Source organism: Solanum stenotomum, chromosome 3 (genome assembly GCF_019186545.1).
Source record: "Solanum stenotomum isolate F172 chromosome 3, ASM1918654v1, whole genome shotgun sequence".
Classification (NCBI taxonomy): domain Eukaryota; kingdom Viridiplantae; phylum Streptophyta; class Magnoliopsida; order Solanales; family Solanaceae; genus Solanum; species Solanum stenotomum.
The window spans coordinates 54,660,107-54,680,640 of NC_064284.1; the positions used below are offsets into that span (position 1 = coordinate 54,660,107).

At 32.6% G+C, this 20,534-nt stretch overlaps 2 protein-coding genes across 3 annotated transcripts; one reads left to right on the forward strand and one right to left on the reverse strand.

Moving 5' to 3' along the window:
- Positions 1-461: 461 nt before the first annotated feature.
- Positions 462-3,610, forward strand: LOC125859731 (uncharacterized). Its single transcript, XM_049539544.1, is given in 3 exon segments — positions 462-735; positions 2,966-3,211; positions 3,213-3,610. Coding segments are annotated over 2 exon segments (426 nt in total). The 5' UTR covers positions 462-735; positions 2,966-3,067; the 3' UTR covers positions 3,495-3,610.
- A 10,179-nt stretch (positions 3,611-13,789) lies between these two features.
- On the reverse strand, positions 13,790-19,869 carry LOC125860830 (uncharacterized). 2 transcript variants are annotated; one of them, XM_049540857.1, is made up of 6 exons: positions 19,568-19,868; positions 18,226-18,452; positions 17,062-17,172; positions 15,119-15,274; positions 14,553-14,791; positions 13,790-14,221 (listed from the first exon to the last, which is right to left on the reverse strand). In XM_049540857.1, the coding sequence occupies exons 1-6, from the start codon at positions 19,834-19,836 to the stop codon at positions 13,898-13,900; spliced, it is 1,326 nt and encodes a 441-aa protein (XP_049396814.1). In that variant the 5' UTR covers positions 19,837-19,868; the 3' UTR covers positions 13,790-13,897. The 2 variants fall into 2 exon arrangements, with proteins under 2 accessions (XP_049396814.1, XP_049396815.1); XM_049540858.1 differs by lacking the exon at positions 17,062-17,172 and having other exon boundaries at positions 19,568-19,869.
- Between the last annotated feature and the right edge of the window lie 665 nt (positions 19,870-20,534).

The following is a 20,534-nucleotide window of genomic DNA, read 5'->3' on the forward strand; positions in this document are numbered from 1 at the left end:
AAGTTGATACCATTTTGCACTAAATTAGTTCCTGCAAAATTACCTAGGGAAATATATCCGCAGGAACAATATCTCTAGCTAAATCCCTAGGTACATGGACCAATTTTTTTTTAAAAAAAAATCCTTTTAATCTGTAGGAAAATTCTAGATTGTCTAAAAAATTATTTATGGGGATTTACCTAGACATTTTATTACCTTGAGAAATAATTGGGAATTTAGGAATTATTAGACCAAAATTTAGGAATGAGAAATAATTGGGAATTTAGGAATGAGAAATAATTTACCTAGACATTCCTAAATTACTAATTCCAAAAATAATTAGTAAGTTTTACGGAGTATATCTTTTAGATGATTAGATTTTTTTACACTTATATTTTTATTTTTTTGGATAATAGACCAATTAAAAACTCAATTAAAATTTTAGGAATTGGAAAGTGATTGTAAGACCCATTATACTCATTTTCCTTATCTCTAACTCACTTTACACTGAAGCTTCTCTCCAAAACCCACTAAAGCTTCTCTCCAAAACTTACATGCAGAAGCAATGGTGGAAACGATCTGATTTTCCAAAGCTCCAATCGGGTGTAGCTCCAAGTTCCAAGCTCATCCAAAGTTCATCTCCAAGCTCATCTCAAAACTCTCCAAGCAGATCTCATGCTTCTCTTCAAGCAGATTTTTCCGAAGTAAAGGACTATAGATCGGAAGATTTGCTTGCCAATCTACCCAAAAATCGAGGTTAATCTACAAATTTCAATCTTTGTGAAGTTAATCTGTAAATGTTTGTTTACTAATTTAGTTTGGATGAAAATCGAGTGAAATTTTCTTGCAAATCAAATATGTCGCTTAAATACTTGGCATATGATTGTTGCGGTGTTAAGTTTAACTCTTTTTTCTTTTTCATTAGCTGTATTTCATCTTAGGTGCTTGTTATGTTGTTAGTTTTTTGTTTATGATAGCGGTGTTTGGATCAACTGTGCACACTTCAGGTAATCGTCAAATAGATTGCTACAGCCCACACCCATACATATAGGTGTTGGTTGGTGGGTAAACTTTCCACCAATATTGGAGAAGATGAGTGCATGTCCTTATTATGTTTCTTCTCTATAGATTATTGAATTTTAATATCCTACAAATGATGTTTGTTCTAGCATCTCGACTATTACTTTAACTCAACTGCTCCTTTAATCTGGTCACTTGTGGCTGCTCCTTTAATTTGGTCACTTGTGGCTGCTGGACTGTACTACATTTAAATAGTGTCTGATGAGTTGGGTCTTCTCTATGGCTCCTCTGTAATTATTATTGTTTAGCAATTTTAAGTGCGGCTTCAGCTCCTTCAACTTTTGCCTTATATACTTTAACTTAGAAGTATGAATATATTCATAGTTCATACTTTATTTGGTCTATTATTGTTCATAGTTCATACTTTATTAGAGAGGAATCAACACATGAATTATATGTTAACCACTTAAGGATAACTACAAATGAGTAATAGAGTCAAGTACACTCTGACAGAGAGCTAAAATTAGAAGTACGAATATATTCATAATCTTGAAACTTAGTACAACTTGTTGTCATCTTTTCTTTACATGTTCATCAGTTTTTCCCCTTGCTCAATTCATCAGTTATTCTGAACTGTACGAAAGAGAGTGAAAAATCATGCTTGCTTTGCACCTTTCAGTTTTTGTTCTTGTAGTTTGATTTCTGAAAAAGGTCCCCGCAGAGATCATGTGGAACTGATTCACTAAAATCTGGTAAGTCTTGATTTTATTCTGGCTTAAAACAACCAGTGGAGCAGTTTGGGCTTCTGTTTTCTGGGATGGTTGAGGTATCCAAGCGTCTGCAGGATACCTTAAATGTAGGTGCTCTTGCTTAGAGTGACGAAAATGCTTCGTTCTTTCTATTTTAATCAAGTTTTGTTGAGCCATTTTGTGATTATATTCCAATTGTTAGTGATGTGATTGCTTGATGTTGGATCGTGTTCCTTATTCCGTTTTCTTTACTTGATGGAACAACCTGAAATTCAGTTAATTCAACCCAAGTCATTTCGTGATTATATTCCGTTTCCTAACCAAGTTGTCTGTTGGACCATGAGTAGAATGCGAAAGGTCAAAAGTACTCGATTGACACATCTATGAGAATTAGCTTACGATTTCATTCTTTTTAGACCTCTGCTTCAGTTAATACATCATATGTATGTTGTGTGTGCTCTCATATTAGAATGCTTTGGAGATTATTTCAGTAGGTAGGATATTAATATATTTGGGCTAGCTGTATATACTCTCTGTTCATATGTATAAATGAGAAAGTTGAAACTGCTTGTGTAAGTATTCGTTCGCTCTATTCTTTTGTAGATTAAATATTTTATTTAAATTATGTTAAATATCTTGGTAAGAAGATGGCATGATCTTGTTGTAGCCAATTAGTGTTGTGGCCTAGCGGTGAATGAAAACCATGGAAAATCAGGGTGAAAATTCCAGCAGAGACAAAGTGCTAGGTGATTTCTTCGGTACTTAAACTGGTGGGAGGTAGCAAGTACCCGATTAAATAAGGAAGGTGTGCGCGGCAGGTGACCTAGACATTGCAGCTTTTTAGAAATGAAATGATCTTGCTGATAATCTTAAAGTTCTTTGAACCAATAACTATGAGAAAAATTGCCTTATTTTCCAACTGTTTGGAAAACTAGAATTGTCTTCTCTGTGACCCCGTTCTACTATAATTATTTGATACTAGTGGTAGATGTAGTTGTCTTCCAAGTGAAAGAAATCATAAGTGAAGAACATCTCGATACTTTTACTTCCAAGTACAAAGAATAAGAAAAAATGTCATGCACTAATGCATTATGTAATCATATTTTATTCGTTAATATCAATGTTGACAAGTATATTGCTTTTGATGGTTGCCAGTTAATAGTGAGAGCTAGAGATTTGCCTTTAAATATTGTCTCAAATAACTTGTTTTGATGCAGAATACTTTTGAAAGAAAGAAACAAGAATTATTAGCTTCTCAAAGTGCATCAGCTACGGAAGGAGAAACTAATTTAGCTGGTCAACCTTCTCAATTAACAGAAATGAATATCTGGGTGCAATCTGTTGGTGGAAAGAAAAAAGGAAAAGTTAAAGGTCTTGGATCCCTGGGTCGATCTGTAAAGTCATCGTCTAAACAATCAACATCAGCTTTATCGAGAGAAATTGATAAGATGATTAAAGCTCAGGTAAATGCTTCCAAAGGTAAATGCTTCCAATGTTGACTTATATGCTCAACTGCAGAAAGAGCGTCACAAAAATAAGAGGATGAGGAGGGAATTGGACTTATTGATGAAGCATGTATACAACGCATCATCTTCAAATGAACAATCATCTCAAGAAGACAATCAAGCTTATGAGAATGAAAGTGGTGATGACTCTGATAGCGTGAATTATAGTGGTTCTGCCCATGGTAACGTGAATGACAGTGGTTCTGCCCATTATAACATATCATCTTCAAATGGGGATTGAGATAGTTGATGGTACTATTTAGGATTCAAATTTGAGTTGTATTTTGTTTTTGTATGTTTAAGAATCATATACTATTGATCTTGCAGGTTTATTTTCATAGGAATTATGAATTATGAATTATGAATTCTATTTTTTTGTTGAGTGAAGTGACGTGAATTGTGTTTTTTGCGGGTTTCTTTTCATTGGAATTATCTTGAGCAATACTTTCATATATATCCGCAAGAAATTTCCTTTTGTTTCAAAAAATTTCATCTCCAAACTCCTATGGATTTACTTGGGGATCTTCATGGGGAATCACTTGCGAAATATTTCTATGAAAATCTGCAAGAAATTTCGTTTTATAAGAAATTTTAGCAAAAAATTCGCAAGAATTTTCGTTAGTTATGCAGATAAATCCGCAAGTAACACAGCTGCAGATTTAAATTCCCCAAGTAAATTACTTTGGGATTGTATAAATCCGCAGGTAAGAGTTACCTACGAAGGTTTTTCCATCGGATTTCATTTTGCAAGAAAATTCGCAGGTAATTTGATTACCTGCGGATTTACTGTATTATCCCTAGAAAAATCCCAAGGTAATCAACACTTTTCTTATAGTGGTTTGCAATGGAATTTCATATGGGGTACTACCGACTCTAAAAGGAAATTACACCTACTAAACTGGGATATAGTTACTAGACCTAAGGGGGAAGGAGGTTTAGGAATTCAAAAGTGCAAGTTAAAAAATGATGCCTTGCTCTCAAAACTAGCCTGGAGAATATATAAAAATCCCACAACTTTATGGGCTGCCCTCCTTATTAATAAATATACTAGAAATACTAATCTTAACACCATAGACAAACATTTAATAACCACTAGCAGTACTTGGAAAAGTATTATGCTAGGTTGAAAATTTTGTAAAGAATGTACTATTTGGGATCTAGGTAATGGAAAAAATATCAAACTATGGACAGATAGATGGATACCCAATAGTAGGCCTTTGCACCACATTATTAACGGGCCTCGTACAATAGATGAGATGGTTATGACAGTGATATTATTGTTGATGGATCTTGGAACTAAAACAGAATGAGTGAACTATTGATACCAAAGGAGGTGGAAAATAATATCAAAGTCATTTATATACCCAGAAACCTTAATCCAGTTTATACCCTCACATGGTCCCTAACACCTCATGGTTTTTTCTCTACAAGTTCTGCTTATAAACATGCCATGGATAATCATAGTATGACCGTACATAACACTAAGGATAATCATAGTAAGATCATACAGAACACTAAGGATTACAACTGGATTTGGAGCAATTGTCCTAACAAAATCAAATATTTCATGTGGCTCTGTGATCATAATCGTCTACCTACCTGTCATTACCTTAATTCTGTAGGTATTAATATTGAACCTCTTTGTGTTATGTGTAGTAGGCTCGAAACCATTACACACATCTTTTTACATTGCAATAACGTCCATCAATACTGGGGCAATTTAGGTATGTTGAATGAAATCAGGGGGATAGCAGATTCAAACGATGTTGATTGGCTTAATAGTTGTCATAAGATTAAAAAAAGAATTATAAACAACAAATTAGACTGGAGCCTTGCCTTACCTTCTATATTTGGAATATATGGCTATCTAGAAACCACAATTATCATAACAATACTAAAGACAATATCCCAATGACCAATCCCTACGAGAGAACCATAAAATTTATACACTTAACTGGGAAGGACATGAGTAGAAAATGTAATACAGAAAACAAGGATGTTGTTAGTTGGGATCCACCGAACTATGATATAAATTAAATATAGATGGGTCTTTTAACCACAACATAAAAATAGGGGCAGCAATGGTGTTTTGCGTGACACCGATGGGAATTGAATAGCTGGTTATAGTGTAAAAATTAATGTAAACTCGTCAACAAATGTTGAACTATCATCCCTATTATATGGACTTCTTCTAACTGAAAAATTGCAGGTTCAACACTTGGAGATAGCAACTGACTCACTCGAGGTAATTAATTTCTTCAAAACGAAAGAGATACTCACACAAATATTTTAAATGAATGCAAGAATTTGATCCATAGAATGGGGAACCCCCCAATCAGATATGAGCCTCGAGGAAAGAATAAAGTGGCGGACCTGCAAGCTAAAGAAGGCCAGAAGACGAAATTGGACAAGCTTTTTGAGGATGGAGAGTTCCACCGTGGTTTGTTTGGAAGATACTAGAAGCAACAAAAGTAAAAAGTTATGTTCTGCAAGCCTATAAGCCTCAATGTAATTTAAAATGTAACCAAGTTATATGGCCTGATATCTCGTATGCTAGCCATAATGCAGCCACGTTTGTTTGTATTGATACATAATATTATGATATAATATCTCCTCTTTTAACCAAAAAAAGAGTAAGAAATAGGGGAAATGATAGTTTTAGTTCCTGTATTATTAGCTTATTGTGATTTTGGTCCTTGCATTATTAGACTAAGTATACCTAACCTTTAATTAAATAAATTGAGTAATTTTAGTCCTTATACCTGACTTAAATTTAACACCATTAACTTCTGATATTTTTTTTTTAAAAAAATAAATTCTTTTGATCAAAACTAAAATAATAATAAAAAAAATAAGCAATAATGTCACCAAATTTCTTCTGTACGTCTCTTTTCTTCTAATTAACAAATAATTTGAAGTCAAACACTCAAATATTAGTAGATGAACAAAACAAAAAGTAATAAAATCACAAAACATTGCAGATTCAATATCCTTTTTTTTCACGTGGTTTTTGACGTCGTATTAGAGTTCTGACTAAATTTGGGTTCCGCACTACAGGACACATTTGGGGGTGACACCTCCAACAGGATTTTCTCCATACCCAGAGCTTGAACACGAGATCTCTGATTAAGGGTGGAGAAGTGATAAATCGGGTCGTGACACTACGTTGATGAATATCCATATTATGATGTTAATGGCAACCAATGCAAGGACAACACAGTTTTGTTATTTTGGGGCCATGGATATGTATTCTAATAATTGAATCACAACTTTTCCATTTGTTCTTATTTCCAATCTTTTACAAAAAAAAACTGTGATCAATTATTTAAAAAGTGTTAACTTAGAAAACTTAAAAAGTTAAAAGGACGACAACAGATTCCACTAGAGTTGAAGATTGTTTAAGAATAATAAAAAAGAAGAGCCAAAAGTTAACGGTGTTAACATCAAGTTAGGTATAAGGACTAAAATTACACATTTTATTTGATTAGAGGTTAAATATGTTAGTCTAATAACACAAGGATCAAAACCATCACAACATAATAACATAGGGACAAACTATTATTTCTCCTAAGAAATAAAAAGGTTCTGGATCAATTTTTCTTCAATTGTCATTTATATAATTTTAGTTCAAAAAGTTTTAAAATTTAATTAATCAACATTTCATCTCTCACTATAATTTTGTTCTTTATTAGATATCTTAATCTTAATATGTATTTGTGTGTTCTTCCACCTCCAACCTTCATAATTCTTAATTTTAATTTTTAAATATGCATTAATTACATAATAAAGAAGCACAAGAAAAAGATTAGAAAAAGAAATAAGTAGATCTTAATTGATGTCAATGTCTAGAATGATTTCACGGGCAAGGATATATAATTCTTCAAGAGGATATTACGTTGGACAGACAAATGCTCGTGAAGGAGCAAAAGTAACTATGAAACAAGGATATGTCAACCTAAATAAAATCGAAATGTTTGACATTGAAATGAATTGTTGTTTATTCAAGCGAGTAATCATGACTCTTAACATAATCAACGCATTCATATTTAATTTGTACGAGTTTTTATTTTATACATCTTAATTATTGGTTAAAGGCATTTTATTTTTCTTTTTACTCTGTCTATAGATATTTATGCAAAGCACATTCACGTAAGCACCTCTTAAGAATTAATAATTTTATTTATCTATTTTTTACTTTTTTATTTCTCTTTCTATTGATTTACTTTATCTTATTTATTAAAAAAATATTAAAAAAGAAAGATAAACAAATACTTTTATTGAAGAAGTGGTCTTTTTGTGAATCAGTTTTAAAAAATAATCTTATTGAAGAATACCATAAATTTCTTATGATTCATTTGTCTCAATGTCCGGAAAATCGATACAGACAATCACTTTGTGTTTTTTTATTATAAGTATATATGTATATGTATTTATGGTTCTTTTTCTTTAAGAAAAAGTAGGTTTCGAATATATATATATATATATAGACACGCACTCAAATATACACAAAATTTCTTGAAATTCTTTTCTTTCTTTACTTCCTATTAAGAAAAATAAGTGTTTTTTCTTCCCTTATAAGTATACTAGTAAAAACAGTCGGGCGTTGCCCGGCCCAACATGAGCGTCTGTGGTGCAAAAATGTACAACAATCACAAAGTTCCTCTGCAACTAAGAGGCAAAAACAGTTTGAAGAGTGATAAAGGCCTCCTTTTTTACCATATTTGCATCTGATGTGCTAAAAAAAGAATATTACAACGATGTTCAATGGAAAGAAGTGGTGTAAGATGCGAAATCATGAAGAGCTCATTGATTGTCGGAGGATAGCTTCAGAATATAGAGAAATACTCGTCTTATAAGGGACATAATTGTTATGCCAAGCGATCGACCACATTAAAAAGAGAGAAGTCCTGCTTCGCAATAAAGAGTTTGACACCATAGTTTTGTACAGTAGTGTAACCAACAAGAAAATCCCTCGGAGCAGCCCAGACCGTTTACGCCTAAATACACAAATATCTTCAGCTGTTTCAATAGCAAGTAGTTTTGCACTTAAATTTTCTTATAAATATTCCTCTTCCCTAGAGATTTTGATAATCATTTTTTAATTTAGGAAATACTTCATTTTTTTATTAATGAATTTACCCAACCAAATTTAAATATGTCAAAGCTAAAGCCTTGAGATGCATGTTAAAATACAAGAAAAAAAACTTACTTCTGCAAAATACCTTGTTCAGCGTAGAGAAAATATTTTAATAAATATTACTAAATGATAATTCTGATTATTCATTTTTCATTAAGATTTTCTCTTCAAAAAGATTTACTGATTTATGCAATATATTTTTTAATTGTGTCTAAACAACATTAGTTAGTCAATTGTAAACTAAAAAATTAAATATGTAATTAATGATAAATGGGTGAAAGTCTAACAAGTAAAATATTTCTTTTTTAAAATGAAAATTAATTTGTTTTTTCCAACCCAAAACAAAAAAAGGGGAAAAAGTTAATACTAATATTAATTTTTAATTCTCCATAGTCCACCTTAGTCTCCTCTCTCTCCTTTCATCTGTTTCACTTTTGTGTGTGTTGCTTTTGCACAATTTTTGAAAAAAATTCCGATCAAACATTAGATTCTACAGCTTCACATTTTCACCTTACCGCTTCCAATTCCGATTGTTTTCTCTCTCTCAATTTTACAAATCAGAAGGTGGAAAGCCTCCAAAATCATTGAAATCAGTCAAAGTTTGAATTTTTTAAAAGTGAACTTTCATTTTCAGTCGTTTTCAAAGTTTCAGCTATCTGGGGTGTTTATTTTTTTTTAAAGACCTAGTTCAATTCTTGATTATTTACTTCACACCCAAAAAGGATTTCAATATTATTTAAGCTAGTTGCAAAATTAATAGCAACTGGTGTAAGTTGTAGGGGTTATCAAGAATTGATTTTTCAGTTCTTTCTTGGGACATTTCTGTGATTTTTTTATGAATAATTTATGTTGAGGTGATTGGAATTGATTTTTTTTTTTTTGTAGATGAATGCATGGGAGGGGTTGAGGTTGGGGTTGGGGTTGGAGTTGAGAATGGTATTTTCCAGTATTGGGGTTTAGAACACAAACAACTTACTTGAGGTAGTAGCCAAATTGAGAACAAGAAAAGACGAAGTGACGAAGGTGTTGTTAGAATCAATGAAGAACGAAGTTGCTAACTCCGCTAAAAAGCAAACGGAATTGGAGCGGAAGAGGAGAGAATAGAGGGAGAAATTGAGGTGTGTGGCGGTGCTTCACATAGAAGGAGGCGTTAAGGTTGAGGCAGCAAAAATATAAATATGTGATGCTGAAATGTTCGAAATGCCCCTTGAGTTCAATGTTATTTTCAGGGAAGCACATGCGTTGATGGAGAGGTGTGTGCTTTTCCCTTTTCATATATGTACTAGTAAAGAAAGACCGGCCGTTGCCCTGGCCCAATAGGGCTAAAATTATGTTATTGTTAATATTATGTACTGTTAAAAAATTAGTAAAGATTGTTATAATATATTTTGCTCATAAGTGAGCTAATTTAGAAACATATTTGTCTTTTTAATTTCAATCTCAAATAGCAAATAAATGTAGCAATGAGATTGAAGGTAGAAATGAAACATATCTTTCTAAATTGAAGTAAAAATAAATAGAGTACAAGTAACATAAGGGTTGTCAACAGGACAGTTCAGGTTATTTTTAAATATTATATTATTTTAATTTTTCGGCTATTTTATAATGTATAACCAAAATTAATTTTTTTAAAATCATCCCAATCCTAATTTATGTCACACAAGCAGTACAAAAATTAGCCTTTTTTGTCTTGTTTGATATGTTAAGTTATTAATTATTGTAATTAATTATGTAATTTTTAAATAACATATGTTATTTTTTATGTTTAAGAGTTAAATCAATTTTTTATATGTCTTTTAAATATTTTAAATTGTTAATTATTATGATTTATAATAATTTTTAGATCATTCTCAAATAATATATGTTACTTTTTAAATCCCATTTTATGAGGCACAATAGAATTTTGAGAGTCAACTAATTTTTGAGAAAATTTTCAAAACAACAATATTTTAGCTTTTAGTGAAACTCCTTAACAATAGTTACACTATTTATTTAAAATGACAATATTTTAGTTTTTTAAGGGATGAGTTATGTATTTATTTTATTTTGATTAATTTGAAAGAATACAAATAATTAATAACAGAATAGAGAAAATCATGGAACAGAAAATTTCAAAAAGGAAAAAAAGATTTTAAATATAAATCAATTACGTTTTGAAAGAGAATATGTTGCCATTTTTTCTTTCGAGCGTTTTTTCGCCTTGTTCTTAAAAATTCCAAAAAAAATTTGCTAAAAATAGTTTTGTCTTCCAAATCATTCAATTGATAATTTTCAAAGCTTCTTCGAGTTGAATTCGACATATTCTTGAAACGGAGGTTTTCAAAATTCACGACTATAATTTCTTCAGTTTCATTGAATTCAAGAAATTTTGACATCAAGTATTTTTGTTTTTGTTGATTATTTTATTTGTTTGGATGATATATTCGTATATCTCGACTATAATAGTGGGTTGATTTTTTTCTGATGAAATCGGTGAAATCTTTGTATGATTTGATATTTTTTTAGCTTTTTTTTGGATGTTTTGTATCCAAACTATGATGTAGAACGATTGAAAATGCTTGTCGTAGTTGTTTTTATTTTATTTGAATGCATACAATATTTTTGTATCCCATTATGTTAATGTAAACAGTAACAATATGAGGTTTTCGTATCCCTTTTTTTGGAGGTGTTGTATCCAAATTATGATGTAGAACGAATGAAATTATTTATTTATTTTAGTTTGGAAGCTATTTTTTTTAATGCATACAGTATTTTGTATCTCATTAAGTTAATGTAAATGGTAACAATATAGGGATAGAGTCAGAAAAAATATGTGATATACTGAACAGAGTACAACTAGGGATTAAAAATTATAACTTGATTAAGAATTGTATACCAATATTTGTTGCCTTGTAGTAAGTTCTGGATACAATTAAATATTGGATTCAATTTGTTGTAGTTGAGCTAAAAGGTGAAATCTTTGTATGTAAATGCAAATCAATATGTATTGAGTGCGTGTTCTATATTTTTTGTTTTTGAAGCTAGCTACCTGGAAGGTCATCCAAGATGTATCGTGACAAGGCGTACAACGAGCTATATGGGAAGAAGAGCAAGAATTCTTGCAGTACGTGTTGGTTTAAGGGGCACAATAGGCGTTCGTGTATGAATGGATCGCGTATTGTTTAGTTAATGATGCTTGAATTTTATATCTTATTAGAGTGAAATTGTTTCCCAATTTCTAATGCCCTCTGTTTTATATATTTACTTGTTTGAAATTCTTTGAATATGTGTTCAACCGAAATGTATTCATATTCATGTTATGAATTTATTTTATTTTTGTGTATTTAACGTGTAATTACTTTAAAGTGTAATTGAAAAATTATATGAGTCACAAATTTAAATTATATGAAAAATAGAATACAATCTATATACCTAAAGATATATATAACTTAAAATACAAAAAAATGTTGGTATAGAATTATAATGAATACAACTCTTTTGGCATTCTAGTTTAAGAAAAAATATATATAAATACAAATTAGTAGTAAAATAAAATGATATTGAAAATGCATTTTTGGTGAAAACATTAAACATAGAATAAGTTGTATTCAAACTAAATTGTATTTATATTTCAATATCCAGTCTTGTTAGATTATTAGTATTTCACTTTAAAATTGTAGTTACTATTTCTCTGGATCAGTTTATATTTCAAAAATCAGGATGTATTTCAATATCATTTTGTATTCCAAACGCTAAATGAATACCAAATAAGTTTGTATTTTCCTTCTAAAAATGTATTCATCACAATTTTATATATTATGTTTTCATCAAACTTATATTACTTTAACAAAATGAAATACAAAAATATGTCTTTCTAATACAGTTATGATTAAAACTGCAGAGAGTATACACATGAATACAAAAAATGTCTTACTAATACAGTTATGATTAAAATACAAAAAATGTCTTACTAATACAATCATGAGGGAAATTCCCCAAAACTTGGGTAATACATAAATCAAATGAGGGAAATTCCCCAAAATTTTGAATATTATTTGGTATACCTCTAGTAATTCTGATTGATTCCGTCATTGTAGACAATCATATGTTTTCCCCAAAATCTAAAACCCTAAAAGCAAATCTCGATATTATCAAATATAAATGCACTAAAAATCAAACAAAATAAACATATAAATGAATTTTTAGATTCTACTAAATCTGAAAAATTAAAACAAAATCACAAAAAAAATTGAAAAAAATTGTTTAAAAGACTAAAAATCTGAAATACATAAATATTTGATGAATATCTAAACAAAGTCACATAAAAAAAAGTGACTGAAAATCCGTAATATACACCATAATCGGTGATTTTAAAAAGCAAATCAAAATAAATCTCAGTAAATAATGGAAATTACCTTTGCCAATTGAGAAATTTCTTGAATTAATATAGAGATTTCGTTTAACAATCGAGAAATTTCTTGAATTGAAATAGAGATTTTGTTGAACAATTTGTGAGAACCTTGAAGAAAGAGAAGCTGGAAAACGTTAAAGGTGGGGGAAAGAAAATGGGAAAGGTGGGAAATAAGGGTAATGGGTAGTGGTGTAATTATTTTTTTCTTTTTAAACAGTTATTGATTTAGAATTTGATCCAATATAGGACTGTTTTGATAAATAAAAGGAAATTTAAATAATAAAATCTAAATACAAATTATTTTTTAAAATATTGTTATTCTGACATTTTAAATAAATATTTTAAAATGTTATTATTTTGAGTAATTATGTTAGGTATTATGACTTGATTGCTAATTTTCCCAAATAACATTGTGGGTTGAATGACAATTGAAGTGGGCCATAAATGAATGGACTACATTTTTTTCATTGGATAAACAAGAGGCAACAAGTAGCAGCTAAACGAACCAGAGAAATACAAGGGGAATAAGCAGGCAGCACAAGCAGACGTGTTGACGGTCTGGTGCCTGCTATTCCCTCGGAAAATAACATTGTGGGTTGAATGACAATTGAAGTGGGCCATAAATGAATGGACTACATTTTTTTCATTGGACAAACAAGAGGCAACAAGTAGCAGCTAAACGAACCAGAGAAATACAAGGGGAATAAGCAGGCAGCACAAGCAGACGTGTTGACGGTCTGGTGCCTGCTATTCCCTCTTCTTATAGAGTATAAGTATTTACTACACAAGTATTTATAGAAGACTAAAAACTGTGAAGTGATAGAAAATCATAGAAGAACCTTTTAAAATAAAAAAAAATGAATTGGAAGATTAATTTGCACGTAGCGCGGATTAGTTGACTAGTTAAGTATACCACTAGTAAAAAAAGTAATGTCACCGATAACTTAAAATTGATGAGTGACTTAGTAATATTTTGGTAGTATTTCGTGTCTAAAAGTATTGAACAAAAGTGAGGATAACACCAAGAGTGGAGATTTGCAGCAAAATGAATTGAAGAGACAAGTAATACTACACAAGAGTGAAGAGAGGAGGAAACTAGAAATGGTAGTCCCTCAAATTACATGTGTTTGAGAACAAAGATTCCAAAAGCAATGCCAAGAAATGTGGCAATAGCAATCCCAAATATGCCAGCAAGAATAGCAGGAACAACTAAAGAGGCCCATCCCTTTGCATTCGCCATTCCACAAGCTGTTGTAGGCCCTCCAACGTTAGCATTCGATGCTAAAATCAACATCTTTACATCCAACCCAAATAACTTCCCTAATCCTAGAGTCACAATAAGATGTACACTTACTTGAACTAAAGCAAACACAAATATACTAGGTGTTGTATTCATCACATTCCGAATACTCCCGCTCGCACCCACAACAGCAAAGAATATCTGTTTCACACAAGAAACAACTTGTCTTATATCTAAAACAATGGATTTTCGAGCTTCTCAAACATAGTAACAGACATTGAAGAACAAGAAACTACAAGAGTAGGATGCTTATGAACTAACACTTAAAGCAAAAGGAAGCTCAGTCATGCAACTTATGAACTCAGTAGTACACAAAATTTTACCTCTCTAATTGTACTGTAATTAGATATGGTTCTCAAGAAACTTGCTCTATTGTGTTTTCCTTGATTGGTCGGTCACCTAAAGTGTGACTCAAGATATGATTTTTGGATGCTTTAAACAGTAGATAAAAAAACTGAGGCACTTCAATTACCTGCATCAACACTATTGCAACTGCATCACCAGCATTTGCAAGGTTTCTATAATATGCAGGAAATAATGTCGCTAAAAGAACAACTATTGCTGTAATAGCAGGAAGATCACATCCTTGAGTTCCAAAAAAGCGACAAAACCAAGTTCCAATTTTACAAATAGCAAACGAAACGGCAACTGCTGTAGCAATCTGCAGCACAGGTTTGTTGCTAGGGTCTAAGTTCACAACCTGAGTAGCATCTGCAAAAATAATACAACAGTAAACTACTTGGCAATTGGACTTGCCTTATTTTTTAGGCAACTGAAACTTGCTTATAATAGCAGATAATATCAAGAGATCACCAACTAAAGATACAACCATGACCATATCTTTATAAACTACGACTTTAAGAGAAAATCAGAATCCAGTGATGAAGAATTACAAGGCATAGAATAAAAAATTCTTATCAGAACTAAGTTGATTATAAGCAGAGAAACTAAGCAATATATCAAAGGAAATGCATACAAACGCGAAGACCAATATGAAACATCTCATGACATCATTTTTATGTTCTAAATAATACTTACCATCACTTGATGCCGAGGCCTCTGGAGGTATTTTGGAGGCCAATGAAAACAGTGCAATAAAATATATTGCACAGATAACATTATCTGCAGCAACACCTGCAGCCATAACTGATGGAGACACACCAAGTGCCTCACAGATAGCAACATAATTAATGGCTGCAAAACCAGAAAGAGAACATTATACGGATAATAAAGAAGCTGCAAAAGTGCTTGTAATGAATACATTCTTTCGCTTTCGACAAGCACAAAGGTGTGGAACTATCTATGATGTATTTCTGCTGAGAGACTATTATTCTTGCACAAATAGATTCCCACCCCAATGGAAAGTGATTCCAATGTATTACATGTACATAATATACATAAATTTATGTATGTGTACATGTGTATGTGTGATTGTCTCAGTTATGTTACATGCAACATCAACTACAAGCATGACATTTCACATGATTCCTACACTGGAAAATATAGAATTAGGATGAACAAACTGAAGATATCCAGCTTTGTCTCTAAAATTAAAGGACTTCCTAATAATTATTTCGGTTTGCAAGAAATTCCTTCATCAAAAATCTCTTCTTAAATAGCTCACTCAATATCAAACTGGAAATTCGGCAATGACAAAGTTACTGTGTAAAAATGTATCCTAAATATTTCTTAATTTTTCCAATCCCCCACTTAATTTTTCCAATCCCCCAAGGTCTAGATCGAGTGGCAAAAGGTGGAGGATTTGTGGCTTAGGTCGGAGGTTCAAGTCCCACACCACACCACGCAAAGCGAAGTATGGTATTTAAGTGGAGAAGGGTAGAGGGGCGGGCTCATTATCCACCGAGTTTAGAAGGTTGTGATTGGTCCAAAGGGCGAGTCACAGACGGATTTTTCGGCTAACAAAAAAAAAAATTCCAAACAAAACTGAATTCAAAGGGAATACTTGTACTGATTTTCCTAAACTCCCCCTACGTGAGCTTGCTCATACTACCGGTCCAGATAAAAGGAGGAGGTTCCAATGGCCAATCAGAAACAACCTCTCTACCCCATAAAGGTAGGGGTAAGGCTATGCACATCTTAACCTCCCTAGACCCCACTTGTGGAATTACACTGGATTTGTTGTTGTTGTTGATGTTCTTGTACTGATCTCCTAGGGAAGTGCTTCTCATTGCTTTTAGAAATTTACAGATTCTTCAAAGGGAAAAGGGACAAATATATCCCCGAACTATCGTAATTGATATACAGATACTCTCCGTCATATTTTTGGGACATTGGTGCCCTTGCCGTCCAAAAATTAGAACATATATGCTCTTCACTCTAACGGAAGATGAAACAGGGACATGTGGCACAATCTTATCGGTTGATCCGATATTTAATAAATGTCGGCTTGGTGGATAAGATTATGACACGTGTATGTCCGTTATTATAAAGGGTATATATGCTTTAGTTTTTGGACGACAGGGGCACCAATGTCCCAAAAGTATGACGTAGGGTATTTGTATACCATTTACGATAGTTCGAGGATATATTTGTCCTTTTTCCCTCCTTCAAAAAGCTTGTTCAGAAATACACAATTGGAATAGCAAACTTTGAGTTCTTTCATTCTTAGTGATTTAAGTTCTTGGGTTCATGTCATTACGGCATCAGAAACAATTCTTTAGTTACTTTAAAAAATTACATGTACAAACAGTAGGAAAGTTCAGCCAGCTTAAAAATATCTAAACTAAATATTGCCATTGACCAAAAAGTAAGCCACTAAATATATTGAACCTGACACCAAAGTTTTCCTTTATTTAGTTCAATTGACCTAATTTTCATCTTGTGTTGCGGCTTAATTTTCATCTCTGAGATTGGGTTCCGATTAAATATACATTCATGACAAGAAAACAAATGAAACATACAGGGACCATCTAACCTCCATGGAGGCCCTAACAAAAAAAAGTTTTAGTTACACTACTTACTTCCGCCAATGTAGCTGCCCATGAGGGCAGCAGCTATTTTCCAACTATCTTGACCAAGTGATCTCATAGGAACCATCATATATGCCACTATGGTCCCAATAATCGTCCCAGCTGTCACATTGGAAGACAAAATATGAAAACAACATAAGGCTTTCACACACTACTTGAAAGTTGAAGTTAGTAGATTGCCCTGCATATACAATAAAAAGAAGATGACACAAGCATTAATCTGTCAATTTGTGCCCACGTGGTGGCTAGAATTCACCATGGTTGAAAAGTTATGGAACATCACCACTGAACTGTAAGTGTTTATTCATGTTAAAAAACTAAGAATATCTTGATTCTAAAGTCAGGCACGGAACTTCTCAAAATAAGGTAAACCTGAGTAATTTTTATGAGTTATAGAAAACATTTTTCTTCAATCTAACTTAATATGGTATATCAAAAAATTTAAGAGTTGTGTTTGTTACATTTCTGAAACAATGATTCGAAATGTAGCTACTACTGCACGTGTTTCTACATCGCTTAAGGCATCTTTAGGTTCTATCATGTTCAAACAAAGATAATGATGCATCACCAGTCATCTTTAATTGATTGGGCATGTTACACATCGTTCATTCATAACAATCACCGACTAAGTACTTCCAACGCCATTTTAGCACAAAAAAAGAAAAGTCACAAATGGCTTACCATCAAATATTTGAAGAGCCTTTGTGTCATTGTGAAGCGTTATCTTAAGAAAGTTCTCAAAATACAGTTTTAATGGTTAACCCTTTGCTCCCAAAAATGTAAACAGCGGATATATCCACATTCTTGGTTGAAATACTCACAAGTAGCAATGCTAAGTAGCCGGACAAACAATGATCTAACAAAGTAACAGCACAAAATAATATTTACTTTATCAAGTTATTGGATGACCATATCCAATTAGCTTTCATTCGAAAACATTGTATTTACTGAAAATTCAAGCTCGTTTGCCAACGTCTTGACAAATTAATGAAACTAAATCCTGAAACTAGCAACGTTTAGTCCATCAAAGAGTACCTCTTCAACTAGAACTAAAAGAAACAACTGCCTGCATCAATTTTAGCAATTCAGGCAAAAGGATATAAACCAATATTGGAGATAAGAGAAAAGACCAGTACTTTTAGTAAGCAAAAGGACCTGATCCGAGCAAGAAAGCCAAGAGTAGAGGACCGGTAGAGCGTATCACATCCCGCATATTAGCTCTGAACAACAGTAGCGGTATTGTCAACGGCAGCAGGTATTTCAACACAACTGAATATGCTGGCGCTTCATAAGGAATAATTCCCATATTACTTGCAGTCAGCCCCACCAATGTGCTAACCAATGCAGCACTAACCATACTCCCAATTTTAGTCTTCTCTGACCTTCAGAGTTCAGTACATTCTCATACTTCAGATGTCAAACCAACATAGGTTCTTTGGACAACAACAACAACATATTGATTGTAGTTCCACAAAGTGGGGTATGGGGAGGATAGAGAGTACACAGACCATACAACTACCTTAGAGGTAGAGAAATTGTTTCCAATAGACCCTCAACTCAAGAAAAAAATAGTCCAAAGCAATATACAGAAAGAAATAACAAAAATGAAGAAAGTCACGACAAAATACTATCGACAACTAACTAATCATCCTAACAATAGTCATCACATATAAAACGATAATCAAAGTGTACAAGAATCCACAGATAATAACCAAACTCAAAGGACAAGCAACTACAAGAGTAATATCATAGCTAATGGTACGGCTAATAGTATAAAAGAATAACTCGGACAACGCTCAACTATCTAACTAACTTCCTACCTTAATAAGTGACCTCCATAACCTCCTATCTAACATATGTTCTTTGGAATTCCACATAAATGTTTATTAGGCGAATTTGACACCAATAAACAAAAAAGGGGAAACTGAAGATGTGTGTTGAAACAATTCAACCAGTTAGCTAGATGAGATAGTTATACAATTCAAACCAGGGGAGAATCTAGAGACCCACTTCCGAGTTCATGTGAACCTATTAGCTTTTGTTCTCACTCTGTAAACATATCAAAAATTCATCAGATTATTATTCAAGTATTAACTTAAGCGTTTGGCCATAAAAAAATTCACTTTTTTCCAAAGCTGAACTGCAAACACTTTTGTCCATAAAATTCTGGAATTCAAGAATCCAGAATTTTCAAGATTAAAAAACCAAAAAAATAAAATTCACTTTTTCATTCCAAATTAGTCAGAAAAAGTCAAAAACAACTACAGTATGTATTCATGGCCAAAGGCAACAAATTCAATTACTTATCATTTTCCACTTTGAAAACAAAAACTACCTTTTTTTTAAAAAAAAATCACAATGAAACATGGACAAATGCCCACATAGCCTCTGAATCAAACATAGTAAGTTCAAATATGAGGATCATCAATGAAGAAACAATTGGGACTGTTGAGCTGTAATATAATTAAAATGTGAACAGTATAATGAGAATATTTACCAGAGACCAAAAGCGCCAGTTGCAAAAAGAGACATCCAAATACCCCATTCATCCTCCGGAGACACAATGGGGGAAAAATTCACAGAAGATTTTACAATTATAGAACAATTATTATTCCCTTTCCGGGTGAAGAATTGAGTGTTGAGCGATTTAGGAGCGGGCGAACAAGTAGAGACGGGTTGAAAACAAAGATTACTAAATCTTCTTTTTCGGACATTAACAAGAGATCGCAATGGGGCCGGCCGCAATTGCACTAATGCAAATGCCATTTTCAACTTGGATTCGCCCACCACCGGCTTATAGATAATAAACTCCATTTACTTCTCTTTTTTATTTTTATTTTTTATAATGCATTTTTTTTTTTATATAATGCATTCTCATTTATCTTTATGGATAGTGGAATTAATAATAGTTTTGCGGTTTTTTTTTTTTTTCTGGATAGTGGGTTATTTTGGTGATGAACTTGAAAATTAAGTGAGGAGGAGCCACGAAAATTTATATGTTCGACCAAGGACTAAATAGGATGGTTTGACATTTGTCCTCCGTTGTATAATTGGGGAGCAAGCAATGGAGGCATGGAGGAATAATGGGGATGTGGGAAGCATGTGGAGTAAGACAACTAGTTACATTAGAAAAGCAACTAAAGAGGTGCTAGAGGTGTCGAAGGATAACTTTGGTTGACGCCAAAGAGATTAGTAGTGGAATCAAGAAGTTTAAGACAAAGTGCAAACAAGGAAAGTTGTGTATGTGAAGTGGGTGGGCTGCACGAATGAGGACGAGAAGCAGGCAAAAGGGAAATTTATAAGGCGGCAAGGATGGAGGCTAAGTTAGCGGTTACAGCAGCAGAGACGACTGCTTTCAAAAGAACGTATATTGAACTAGGGGAGTACAAGGAAAGAGATACGAAGTTTTACTGGCTCGCGGAGACGAAAGAGAGGAAGGCCCTGAGACTTTGACCAAGTGAAGT